Below are 13,145 nucleotides of genomic sequence, written 5' to 3' on the forward strand. Positions count from 1 at the left end.
TTTTTATAAAATTAAATAAAAAATATTTTTTTATTTTTATTTAATTAAATGGGTGTATTAGTAAAAGTGGTGATATAATATATATTTAAAAAAACAAAAATTAAACGTTGATGTGGAAAATAAATTCCACATAAATTGTTATTATTTGTCCATATTTTAAACGTATCGATACTTATAAATTTATCATCATACCGTAACAAACACCTTATTAATTTATCCCTCTTACCTCAAAGTTAGTGACACGGCAGATGTTATTGAATAAATTAATGGGAAAGTATGAGGAGCATACAATGTGTACAATAAAAGTTTAGGGAGTATTAGAGATATAATCATTAGTGTTACCTTTTTTTATTAGTTGACGCTTTTGGGATGAGTGGTATCATGACATGGTATTAGAGCGCTAGATTCGAAAAGTTAAGAGTTCGATCCTTAGTGAACCCCAAAATCAATTTAAGCTTTTGGTAAGATATTTATTATCGCTAGTATTCGGATGGTTATTCTAGATAATATGGGGGATATTCATTTTGTAACTCAATAACTCATTATACACATTGTACAAATAGTCCATTATCTCTCTAGCGGAATCCTAAATTAATATAGCACAGTCATTATATACACACTAAATACACAAATAGTATACATAGGTACCCACCTTATAAAACTAACCAACTATAATTGAAATAATATAATCTTTTTATGAGATTTTGAATTTGAATTTCTCTTAACTTTAAAAAAAAAAATAATTACACACTCTATGAAACTAATTAAACCATATATATGGTCTCATCTTGATTATGGGAGATAATGACGAATACAAAAAATTTTAATAGTTAGAACAAAATATATAACATGTTAATAATTTTTAAAAAAAATATTATATGTATATAAAAAATTAAATATTAAATTATTTATTATATATTTATGTATAAATATATATTGTTTAATTTATTTTTATATATATTTTATATAGATAATTATTTTTATGTATATGTAACATAATTATTGTTATAATTATATTTTATTATTATAAAATATGATTAATTTTAAAATATTTAATTAAAAAATTAAAATACTAAAATAATAATTTAAATAATAACATATAATTTATAATTCTATTTCTTAGGTTTCATATTTCTAAAAGATTATTGAATAATCTTTTTTTGATAATGCAATCGAAAAATCTCTCATTTTATATGTCACTAAACACTCATTTAAAACTTTATCTCACATATAATTAACTCTTAATGATATATTGATAATTAAAAAAATTCTTTTAATTAATACATATTACGAAAAAAATAATTTCAAAAGAAAAATTACGAATAGATAAATAATATTTTTTTACATTAATTTAAAAAATATTTAATTTTGAGAATTAATTATTATAATAAACATCTAATATAAAATTCTTAAATTGATCATTAAATATTAAAATAAAATTGAGTAAGAAATTATTATAAAATCAAATTTAATAATTTGAAACAAATAAATATTATTGATGTATATTAGTCATTAAAATTCTAAACAATATTGTAGTGCTCTACACGGCTACACAAATACAAATAGAACGGTCCCTGATTGGAGCGTGTTTGTTTTTTGTTTCCAAAAGTAGTATTGTGCACGAAAATAAAGAAGAAAAAAAATATAGATGCAAGCGAAGGTTGCCAAGTTGGGCATGTGGTTGTTTGTTTTCTGTAAATGCTTTGGGAGAGTGGGAGGAAATTGGAATCCTTCAACTTCCACATTTCATGGCCCGACGATGCATGGTGTAGTTTTCCTACACACTTGTCTATTCCATGAATTATACGCAAGACAAAGTACTTAGGTAGGCTTTACTATATCTGTATAGGTATAAGAATTCATACTTTTGAATTTAGCTATATCACTGCATACTTTTTATAAAAGAAAAAATATTCATAATATCCTTAAAGACACTAAATAGCGAAATTATTTTTACTTTTTATAGGTCGATCAAATATATTCTTTTTGAATTGGGCTTTTTATCTAGACCTGAGTCTTAGTGTTGGAACAATGTATGAACAATATTATTCAATTATTTTAATAATAATTAAAAAATATAATAAAATAAACGATAATTAACGAATACAAAACATGATAATATTAAACTGTTTTGAATAAATATTTTATTATTTTTCGAATATTTTTTAACAATAATAATCAACAATTATAATGTTTAGATGTATAATTCTTAAACTTTTGGACATAAAAGATTTTTTGTCGTCTAATTATTAGCAATAATATATCTAAAATAATATTCACGTGAAAATTATTTAATATTTTAATTTAAAAAAAAATCATTTTCAAAAATAGGCAGAAAAAACAAGTGCGTCACTTTCGATGCTTTTTAATTACGTGTTTATTATTTTTTTGGGAAGAAATTAAACAGTGTGGCTTGAAATGATTACAGGGAAATAATGATTTAATTATTTATTCATTCATAAGTGAAGTGGGTGGTGTATAAATATAGAAGCATATGCATGCATGCCCTATATTCTGAATTGAGACCACGAATCTCAAGTTTACCCTTTTTTTCTTCTTCTTCTTTTGTTGAATACTGTGATATTCATCAGAGATCAGAAGTTATGAGCATGAGAATGAGTAGTGGTAATTCGGATTTGACTTTATCAGTTTCAGATGCACATCCTGAAACAATGGATTTCCTTTCACTTGCATGGTGCAACTTTGCCGTACAAGCTCTTGCCCCTCCTCCCCCTCACCTTCAATTGGACCCTCTTCCTCTCGATCTACCTTCCCCCAAAAAGGTCACTTTACTACTTAATTATTCTTATTTTTCAACAATCCTGATTATTTAGCCTAATAATAATAATAATAATGTTTGTAAAATTCAACATGTTAGATGGAAAATTGTGCTAAGATGGATGGTCCAGATTTCATGTCTCTTCCACCATGGAACTCCAATAATGATGTCAAGGTAACAACTATCACTCATTTCTATCTTATTCATCATATTCATATATGTGATTAACATGTTTCATTTTGGTTTTGTCAGTCATGGTTACGGATGCAGCAAGCCATGCATCCTGAACTGAACTACAACACTTGTTTCCGCAAGAAATGGGTATGTATCTAATATCAATACGAGTAATGATAGAGAGTCATCAAAATTTATTATTTTTTTATTATCAATTAATTATTAATAATGTTTAAAAGTATGTTATTAGATTATTAAATTAAAAAAATTAGACTAAAAAAATTAAATTAACAACTAAATAATGACAAAAAATAATAAATTCTGATAATTTTTAAATATTTTTTTAATAGTATATACTTAATTTACCTAGAATACCGATAAATCTTAATAATTTTAATTAATATATATCATATATATTTTATAATTAAGATTAATGGTTAAAATCATTGGAACAGCAGTATACTTAGTACACTTGAAATTCTTCCTGTAATATATACTAATAATTAAGTTGTATATATATGCAGATGCCATGGAAGGAAATGGTGGCGCCTTTGAAGAGTGTGTCAATAAAGAAATGGTTTAAGGAGATAAAGCAGAAGAGGAAAGAGGAGCAGAGGTTGCAAAGGGCAGAGGTGCATGCAGCAGTATCCATCGCAGGTGTTGCCGCCGCTCTTGCTGCCATTGCTGCTGACAACAATAATAAGAAGGAAAATAAAGATGATGATGATGATGAGTCCAAAATCAATAAGGAAGAGAGGGAAGCAGCCATAGCATCTGCGGCTGCATTGGTGGCATCGCAGTGTGCAAAAGTAGCTGAGGCCATGGGTGCTAACAAACAACAACTCTCCAATGTCATTACCTCTGCCATCACTGCCACTTCCACCACTGATATCCTTACTTTCACTGCTGCTGCTGCTACATGTATCTATCTCTTTTCTCTAATTAACTGCATATATATATATAATTAAAAGATGAATAAATTTATATGGAATAAAGTAGATCTATAAGATTCAATTTTTATTGTTGTTCAACTCAATTATATGTAGGGCTGGAAATGGGTAGGGTAGGATAGGATTTGGACTCTACTCTAACCCTATCCGCGGATTAAAAATTTTATTAAAATTCTACATTATTTTACTTGTGGGTTGAAAATCTCTCAATCCTAATCCTATCCTACCCTACTCTACCCACAGAAATGTCAAAGTTTTTTTTAGAGTAAATATAAAATTCAATCATTTCGAATTTTATACATATTAATACCATAAAAAATAAAAAATTAATGTTATAAATTATTAAATTAACTAACTAATTTTAGTGGTTGTGCATTTATTATAAGTCATTATACAAGGAAAATTGTAGCTTCAACACTCACTTCCTTCACTATATACCTAATTTTTATAAAATAGGTGTTATATATGAAGTGCGGATATCCGCAGCTGCGGGTCGGGTAGCCCATACAAATATTTGATATTTTAATTGGAGTGCAAAGATGTGAAAAATTGGTGGAGCAAAAGAAAAGAGATGTACTTAGTATGTGTGGAAGGTGAGGTGACTTTTTAGGTCTATTTGTAGGACAATGGTACCGCTTGATCCCAACAAAAAGGAAACAGATGAATGAGGCGAAAATGAAAAACGTTACTTCCTTTTCATATCTGATATATATGTATATGTCTGATAGCGTTTGGTGGCCATATGCTATGTACTTACAGTATATCCATCACTAATCTATTTCCCATGTTAGCCACTAAAACATTAAAGTGTTTGACAGCACTAAAAGGAGCAGCAACACTAAAAGCAAGAACAGGATGCAACAATAATAACAGACCTAGTGGGGGAGCCCCAGTCTTGCCTATTGAAGACAACAACAACAACCACGACGACTTCAATTTTGATTTCGACAAGGGCAGATATATTCTTGCACAGGGTGCTGAGCTATATGTGGAGTCACCAGAAGGTACATTAATTAATACTAATAGTTAACATAACTAATTAAATGTAAATCACCTAAATTCTGATTTACTATTTTGTCTAAACAGGGAAGTACATGCCCAGATCAGTTTCTGTGATTCTAGACGGTAGAGCCAAGGTAATTAATTCAAGTAAATTTTCAGGATTTTTAATAATGAAAATTGTAGATCTAATAATTGAACTTGAGCTTAAATAATCAGTGGGATCAAATTAATTATAGTTTTGTGTTTTATGATGGTCACCACAGGTTGTACTTATCATGAGAAAGCATAATCTATTTAAAAGCAAGAAAGAGAGTAAGTACCTTTCTTTTTCCTTTGTTACTAATTTGGTTTATTGGTGTGTTTAGGGAGAGTAAGCATATATGATTGGGTTTTATTTATGGGGAGTGTTAGGTAAGCAATGACCAATTAAATAAAAATATATTACATTTCTAAATTAATCGTCTAAATCTTAATATTAAAATAATCATCCGTACACCTAGTGAAATGAACATCCGATATATCTATTGTTCACATTATTTAGTATTTTCATTGTCTATCTATACTTTTCTTTATTTAGGTATTGTGGTGAATATGCATGCCGAGGTGTACAAAGGTTCAGAAGAAGCAGATGGTGACACGTGTTATCTGATAGCTCTGACAACAAGAGGAGGGGCATTATTCAAGCTAGACATGGCCACTGATTTTCGTCGTTACAAGACATGGGCCACCACCATCAACCGGATGCTCAAGATCTCCGCTTATCATAAACATGACCTCCAATATTACTGAATCCAATTACATCTTATTATTATTATTATTATTATTATTATTATTATTATTATTATTATTATTATTATTATTATCCCCACGTACTTAACTTTTTTTTTGTATTCATATATATTTCCGGGTGTTTAAATTTTTTTTTAGTGGACTGGAGATGTTACTTTTATCTAATTCTGGAGTTTTTAAAAAATTTGTCTACATATGGAATATCACGAAATTGCTAACGGTGATTTTACTACTTTTTCTCAAAATTGTTAGTGGCTGTTTTTGTACCTCTTTTTTGAAACAGGTCGGTAGCAATTTCAATACCTTTTTAACAATTGCTTTTCACAATTTCATGATACTCCATATTCAAGTCAAATTTTTTTAGACTCCAGAATTTCATAAAAAAAACACATTTCCATTCTATATAAAAATTAATCTCCCCATCTTTATGCATGTTTTGTACTCTATATATTTGTAAGTTGTAACTATTTCAATAATATCGATCCTACTATTAAATTATAAACTTTCTTTTTCTTATTTGTATATGTTTTGTATAGGTTTATTTAAATGCTTAGATTTTGAGAAATGTTATAAGGAGAGAATGCCCTTCCCCCATTCATATTGGTTTGTTTAATAATTTTGATTGATTGTTATCCCTCAATATTTAACATAATACTGTATTAACTATTAAGCAAAACGGACACAGCCTTATTAAAAGTTAAACCAATATACATCATGTGTTTGCCGACGCCTATTTTAGGGACAGGATCAAGGATCAAAGTTAAAATATAAGATATTTATTACTCAAATTTGAATAGATGCCAAAGAACTTAAGAACACACTTACAATTCCCATAACTGATACGTTAGGAACACGGCAGGAGGAAGAAAACAAAAATGATAACAGAAAGAAATAAACCTCATTCACTTCTTTTTTGTTTTTTAATTTCTCTTTTTTTTTTTCGCTTTTAAAAACACTTGATTCCATTAGACAAAGATTAAAGTACAAGTAATGAATTATGAATCATACATATCAAGCATATTATTTTATCAAAAATGTTATTCCTATACTAAAATTAGCATCTAAAATCAGTCATCAATATATTTGTATATAAATACATATATGATTTAATTTATTTTTAACACGTATTTATATTCTAGTATGTATTTTATATTGATAACAGACTTTGCTGGCTGTTTTTAGTACGTAGCATAGTCCTCGATCTATTAGCTAAATCAATAATGCTAGGAACCAAGAGGGTACCAGTAAAAAACCAGTCAAATGCCTCTGGGTGAATCCAAAACCTCTACGTGGATGGTATTTATGCTAGGTATTAAGATGTTTCTTCTACTAAATATCAGAATGTTTCTTTTTCATACTAAATGGGTGTTCTTTTATATATTTTATAAATTTTTTTATATACTAAGAATCGAGATTGTTGGAAGTTCCGTAATCCCCCGCCCCTATTTCTCCAACATATCAAATTTGAGGTGAGAAGCAATTAATATCAAATATTATAAATTAAAAATAAATAAAATTAATTAAATATAATTATAAATTAATTAAGTTGTTTACATTTTGGCTGATCGCCTCTTGGTTCATATACTTTTCCTTAGCTAAATAGATAATGATAATGCAAACTAAACGTTCGACCCAAAACAAGTGGGCCTCTCAAGTGATAAGCCCATAATTGAAACAAATGTTCGGCCCAATTTGTATCGGGTGGGTTAGATCCATAAGCCCATCTCGTTCTTCTTCGGCATTCTACTCTCTCTCTCTCTCTCTGCAACGCAACAGAGAAGAAAATAGAAAGAGAGTAACCGAATCACCATTCGCATTCACAAAGCAATGAGACGAAGACACAAGAATGACGTAGATAAACAAAAACACGAATCTAGAGATTCTCGCAAATCTGAATCAGATTATTCGGCGTCGTTCTTCTCTTCAGAGAAACGAGTGTTCTTTTCTTGTTTGGTGTTTCGAATGCTGAACTCTCTTTTGGTGCAGACGTACTTCAATCCAGATGAACATTGGCAGGGACCCGAGGTTGCGCATCGCATTGCGTTTGGGTGCGTACCTTATTTTATATTCTTCAGCTGAATTTCCCATCTTTCTTCTTCAGTTCCAACCGTAAGTGCTGATCGGAGATGGTTTATTCCAGGTACGGCCATTTAACGTGGGAATGGAAAAGGGGCATCAGAAGCTACCTACACCCGGTGCTCTTCGTTCCGCTCTATAGTGTTCTTGCCTTTCTGCATCTTGATACCCCTTTGGTTATGGTAAACTTGTTTTTTTCTAATCCTTTTTATGTTCTTGTTAAACCACTTGGATATTGAAGGCTAGCTTAGAAGCTTGTGATGTTATCTTTAACAAATATCTATCCCATGAACTGAGACATACTTTATGTTTTTATGTCGGTTCTGTATTCTTTTGACACGCAAAATGCGGTGGCTATAATTGAGGTTTTGTATTCCTTTCAATCAGTGATAGTTCTAAAAGCTAATGAAGTGCTTCGTGTATTCTGCTTCACTTCATAAAACTTGATATGTTTTCTATGATAGGTCTCCTTTTTAACTGTAATAAGATTCATGAAACTTGAGTATCTTCCTTGTCTCGTTTTATGGATATGGTTTCACTAATTATATTCTCTGTTCCTTGCTTCTTAGATGAAGGCTCCACGGCTGCTGCAGTCTGTGTTTGCTGCAGTTGGTGATTTGTACTCATACAAACTTTCTGCACTTCTCTTTGGTGACAATGTTGCAAAATGGGCTGTATCCTTTTCTTTTATATATTTACGGCTAGACTAATCTGTTTTATGTTAAAAATGCATGCGGCCATTATAATATAGGAACACTTTCAAAACACTTTCTCCCCTCGTTATATAAGAGAACTTAACTCTGGTACAGCTCTTTTCCCAGTTGGCCAATTGGTTTATGTTCTATTGTTCTGTTCGCACGCTATCAAACAGCTTGGAGACTGTTCTTACAGTTGTATCTCTATACTTTTGGCCCTGCATGAGATCTTCTAGTACAAGTTCCACTGTTTCAAGGAAGTGGGGTTTAGTGTTGGCAGCATTAGCTTGTGCGATCCGACCAACAAGCGCAATCATATGGCTGTATGTTGGCCTACTTGAATTTTCAAAGGCGCACGACAAATTGAAACTCCTTTTTTTGGAGGTCGCACCCGTTGGGTATGTTTCCTTGCGAATGGGGGAGTGTCTCATTTCATAATGTGTTATCTTCCATATCTATCCAAATACCATGTTGAGTTAGATTATCAGAACTCTTATTCCAGCAATATATTCCAGGGAACTTATTTGGTTGCATTGGCTGCAGTCACATTAATCTGACATTTCAGCTCTCAAATGTCAATGACAGATGTCTGATTTAGGGCGAATTATTTTTATTATCTTGTATCAGGATGCTGGTGCTCGGACTTACCTGCTTATTAGATCGTATCATGTATGGCACATGGATTCTAGTACCACTTAATTTTCTAAAATTCAATTTTCTTTCTTCGGGTGGAGACTATTATGGAACTCACAAGTGGCACTGGTACTTCACTCAGGGATTTCCAGTGATGATCTTCTCTTTCTTACCATTTTGCACAGCTGGTATCATTTATTCAAAACAGTGGAGATATGCATGTCTTCTTGCTTGGGTTATAGGTTTATACAGTGTACTAGGTCACAAGGAGTTCAGGTACTTCAATTAAAATTATTCATACATATATAAATGTATACCTGGTCTGTTGGTTTTAACTGGTTTATGATAATAATTAATGAGGTACAGGTTTGTGTTGCCCGTTCTTCCCATAGCTCTGATGTTCTCTGGTTATTGTTTGGCTGTGATAGAAGATCCTGGCTTGCCCGGTTATAAAGGAAAAGAATCTCCAAAGAAGCGTACGAAATGTTCTCTGAACATGATACTTGCCGTCATATTTTTGCTTGCTACCAATATTCCAATGGCCCTGTATATGAGTTTGGTTCATCAGGTATTATCACTATTCTTCATTCTTTCAATTAAGGGGTTATTTTAACGATCTTATGTGAACATCTATGAAAAATACTCTATATATTCTTTACTTTCGAAACAGAGGGGACCTGAGGATGTTATGAACCACCTTGCCAGAGAAGCTCGTGCTGGCAAAGTGAAAAACATCCTATTCCTAACTCCTTGCCACGCCACCCCGTACTACTCCTTGCTGCATCGCGACCTGCCAATGCGATTCCTGGACTGCACACCAAGGTTTGGAATTCACAATCCTGAAGTGGCTTGTAATCTTCATTGGGACTGAAATAAGATAATAAATAACTCTTTTTAATTTTATTGTGTTTTGCAGCGAAGAGAGAGGAGTTCTTGATGAGTCTGACCGATTTCTGATGGATCCTGTTCCATTTCTATCGGAATATGCGAAAAATATGTCCCTGCCAAGCCACATTGTTTTATTTGATTCGGAAGAACAAAAATTGAACAACTTATTAAATTCATATGATTATAGAGAGGTAATAATAAGAATATTGTAAATCAATTTGCTGCTTAGTTTTCTCGTCTTGTTATTTATTGAGGTAATTTGTAATCATTTGCTTATATTGGTATTTAACAACAGGAAAGAAGATTTTTTAATGCTCACTTCAAGGTGGATCGCGAACTTCAAGCATCGATCGTTGTCTACGTCCATATAGGGCGGTGAATATTACCGGTCATGCATAGTTTTGGACTCGCCATACACTTTAAGGTGTCATTTCTTCAGATTTCTCTTGAAAATTTTGACATTGGTGATTTGAAAATTTTGTACAATAGTGTATTTCTTGCCTCCTAAATTTGCACTGGATAGTTTGTAAATTCCTCCCTAACACAGTTAGAGATGATCTACAGTTTTGTTTTTCAAAGGAGTGTAATGAGAGGATGTATCAAAATGCCTAGTTTGTTATCAAGAGTAGTGATCTATCCATCTTCAACAAATTTTCCTTGGAATATTTCTAACCATATCAAATGGCAAAATGCTTTACACTTTGAGGTTCATAATGAAAAGAAAAAGAAATAATATGAACTAAGGTGTACATATTCTGAACAAGTTGGATGAACACACAGTGACATTAGGTACTCGGAGCATTCACCTAAACAGAAAACAGAGACATAATATACAGGAAACATTGTCAAACTAGCTGATTGCCAGATCTTTCCATAGAAGCAGCCTCCGGGGTCGGTCTAGAAACCTGGCCTGCCATGCAGGTTCATCACTTTCATAGACAAAACCACTCTTGGTATACAATTTTTTTGCTGGTTCATTGTCAACAGCAACATGGACGTACAAATCTGTTATGCCTGAAACAAAGACAGAAAGAAATTAACTTTTAATAACCTCACGTATCATACCTTTTTGGGTCTACTAGGGAATGCCCAATATAGCATAAGGTCATCCACACTCAAATGAAAAAATAGAGAGGAAAATAGTGTAACTAGAAGAATATGCCAACATACATTGCTACAATCGTGAAAACATAGACCACAATCAAGAATAGGAAAAACCCGGTTAACACTTTAACACAGATTAAGCACAGCTAGTACTCACAGTAAATTAATTTTGCTCATGAAGTGGTGAAAATTGCTATGTTATATCTTACCCCAATCATAGGCAACTAACTTTGATTTTTCAAGAAGTGCATACCCCAATCCATTTCTGTGCAACTCTTCTGCAACACATACATTGCTAAGATATGCCCTTGTGATATCTGGTTCATTTAACTGACAATGAAACATTGATGGACGCAGCATCCAAGTCAAGCAAACACAAAGAAAAACATCCGTATACATTGATTTATAAAATCTAGGAGAAGCAATAAATACCTCTGGCTTTGTCCCTGAAATTTCATCTGGAAGGCTCAAGCACTGATTAAGGTCAAGAGTGCCAACCACAACCCGGTCTTCTCCACCATCAGAAAACTACAAATTCAACTAAAACATCACTGATTTTATCATGAAACAAGTTGCATAAAACCAATAAACGGATCTACAAGGACATAAATGGAGAGATATTTTCACATGCAGGCATGTGGCAATTTACTTGGTGTGACTGAGGTTGGCACATCTATGCATACACTTAACTATAATTATAATAATGAAAAAAAAAGCGGCATATGTGAAGAAAAGGTCCATCGCATTGCATTTGCCAGGGCATGAAAAGCCATAGGATGAAATTACTGATTGATAAATGATCAACAGACAGAAAGGTGATCAAATCAACTATAGGACATAAAATGAATGAATTCAGGGAATAAACAAACCTTACATGAAGAGCAAAAATCATCGGAGAGGGAGAGGCTCAATATATGAGACATGGGAAGGGAAGCATTGATGCAAGAGACTCTCCTAAAGCCGAGTCTTTTCCCAGAAACACGCTCCTTAAGTGCTTCGAACTCACGCTCAGCCAAGTACTTTCTGTGATCCTAACAGAAGTTAACAACTAGCTGAAAAGTTCACTCTTTTATCTAAAAGCAGAACACCCTTTTGCAAATTGGTAACCAAAAGCAGTACTTGAAGCTAGAATCACTTCATTTTAATAAGCAAAGAAAAGAAAAGAAAAGAAAAGGGGGGAAGGGCTCACCTGGAGGCCAAAGGTGTCAGGGTGAAAGCGGTTGAAGGAACGGACGCGGAGGGAGGCGGCGGCCCAAAGCTCATCCTCGTAGAAGGACTCGGCGATGGTGAGTAGGGAGGTGTCGATTTTGGGGGATTGAGTGCAGACGTTGGTGGTTGAAGCAGAGCATTGGATTTGTGTCCTGACGTTAGAGAAAACAGAGAAATTGTATATGAACGAAGAAGAAGAAGAAGAAGAAGAAGAAGAAGAAGAAGAAGAAGTGTGAATTGGAATTGGAAAGGGAAGAGAGGAAGAAGAAGAAGAAAGAAGAGTCATTGCTATTCTTTTTCTGAATTATCCAAAACTATTTTCTTTATTTGGCCACCGATGACCTTCCCCTGCCCTCAGCCTCTCACACATTCTGTATCTCTCTGTTCACTTTGGGCTTTTTCATTTTTTTGATGGCCCAGTCTCTCTAACATGACCAAAATTTTGGGTTCTATTAACAAAGTTCATCCCCTTCTTGTTCAAGCCCAATTTTCTTTCAATTTAAAAGAGAGGTAAAAATGTGGAAACTCAATGGATGCTTACACACACTTAAGAGTGTGTTTGAAAAATTTTTTTAAGAGAAAAGAATTCTAATTCTATTAAAAAATAATTTAATTTTAATTTATAATTTAAAATGATACATAATTTTGATAAAATTAATTTTTTATTGATTTTAATTTTTATTAATTTATTCCTAACTAAAAAAGGATTAAATATTTTTGTAAGGATATTTTAGATTTTTCAATTTTAAAACTATAACCATGAGAATGAAATTAAAAATCAGACAAAAAATAATCTGATTTATAAATAAAATAAATGTAAAAATTAAAATTATTAATTTTTTTTTT

The 13,145-nt window shown here is 32.1% G+C and overlaps 3 protein-coding genes across 3 annotated transcripts; 2 read left to right on the top strand and 1 right to left on the bottom strand.

Moving 5' to 3' along the window:
• The first annotated feature begins 2,427 nt into the window (after nucleotides 1–2,427).
• On the top strand, nucleotides 2,428–6,210 carry LOC112723497 (uncharacterized). Its single transcript, XM_025774885.3, has 8 exons — nucleotides 2,428–2,783; nucleotides 2,879–2,953; nucleotides 3,032–3,100; nucleotides 3,478–3,874; nucleotides 4,722–4,907; nucleotides 4,990–5,039; nucleotides 5,169–5,217; nucleotides 5,483–6,210. Exons 1-8 carry the CDS (start codon nucleotides 2,499–2,501, stop codon nucleotides 5,692–5,694), a joined length of 1,323 nt encoding a protein of 440 aa, XP_025630670.2. The 5' UTR covers nucleotides 2,428–2,498; the 3' UTR covers nucleotides 5,695–6,210.
• A 1,226-nt stretch (nucleotides 6,211–7,436) lies between these two features.
• Nucleotides 7,437–10,637, top strand: LOC112723499 (mannosyltransferase APTG1). The gene is made up of 9 exons (XM_025774888.3): nucleotides 7,437–7,742; nucleotides 7,835–7,952; nucleotides 8,340–8,444; nucleotides 8,580–8,863; nucleotides 9,093–9,374; nucleotides 9,465–9,666; nucleotides 9,769–9,920; nucleotides 10,015–10,177; nucleotides 10,282–10,637. The coding sequence occupies exons 1-9, from the start codon at nucleotides 7,522–7,524 to the stop codon at nucleotides 10,363–10,365; spliced, it is 1,611 nt and encodes a 536-aa protein (XP_025630673.1). The 5' UTR covers nucleotides 7,437–7,521; the 3' UTR covers nucleotides 10,366–10,637.
• LOC112723500 (GCN5-related N-acetyltransferase 7, chloroplastic) lies at nucleotides 10,621–12,653 on the bottom strand. The gene is made up of 5 exons (XM_025774889.3): nucleotides 12,280–12,653; nucleotides 11,960–12,121; nucleotides 11,523–11,618; nucleotides 11,300–11,420; nucleotides 10,621–11,000 (listed from the first exon to the last, which is right to left on the bottom strand). The coding sequence occupies exons 1-5, from the start codon at nucleotides 12,583–12,585 to the stop codon at nucleotides 10,837–10,839; spliced, it is 849 nt and encodes a 282-aa protein (XP_025630674.1). The 5' UTR covers nucleotides 12,586–12,653; the 3' UTR covers nucleotides 10,621–10,836.
• Between the last annotated feature and the right edge of the window lie 492 nt (nucleotides 12,654–13,145).

The sequence above is a fragment of the Arachis hypogaea genome, chromosome 11, assembly GCF_003086295.3.
Source record: "Arachis hypogaea cultivar Tifrunner chromosome 11, arahy.Tifrunner.gnm2.J5K5, whole genome shotgun sequence".
NCBI lineage: Eukaryota > Viridiplantae > Streptophyta > Magnoliopsida > Fabales > Fabaceae > Arachis > Arachis hypogaea.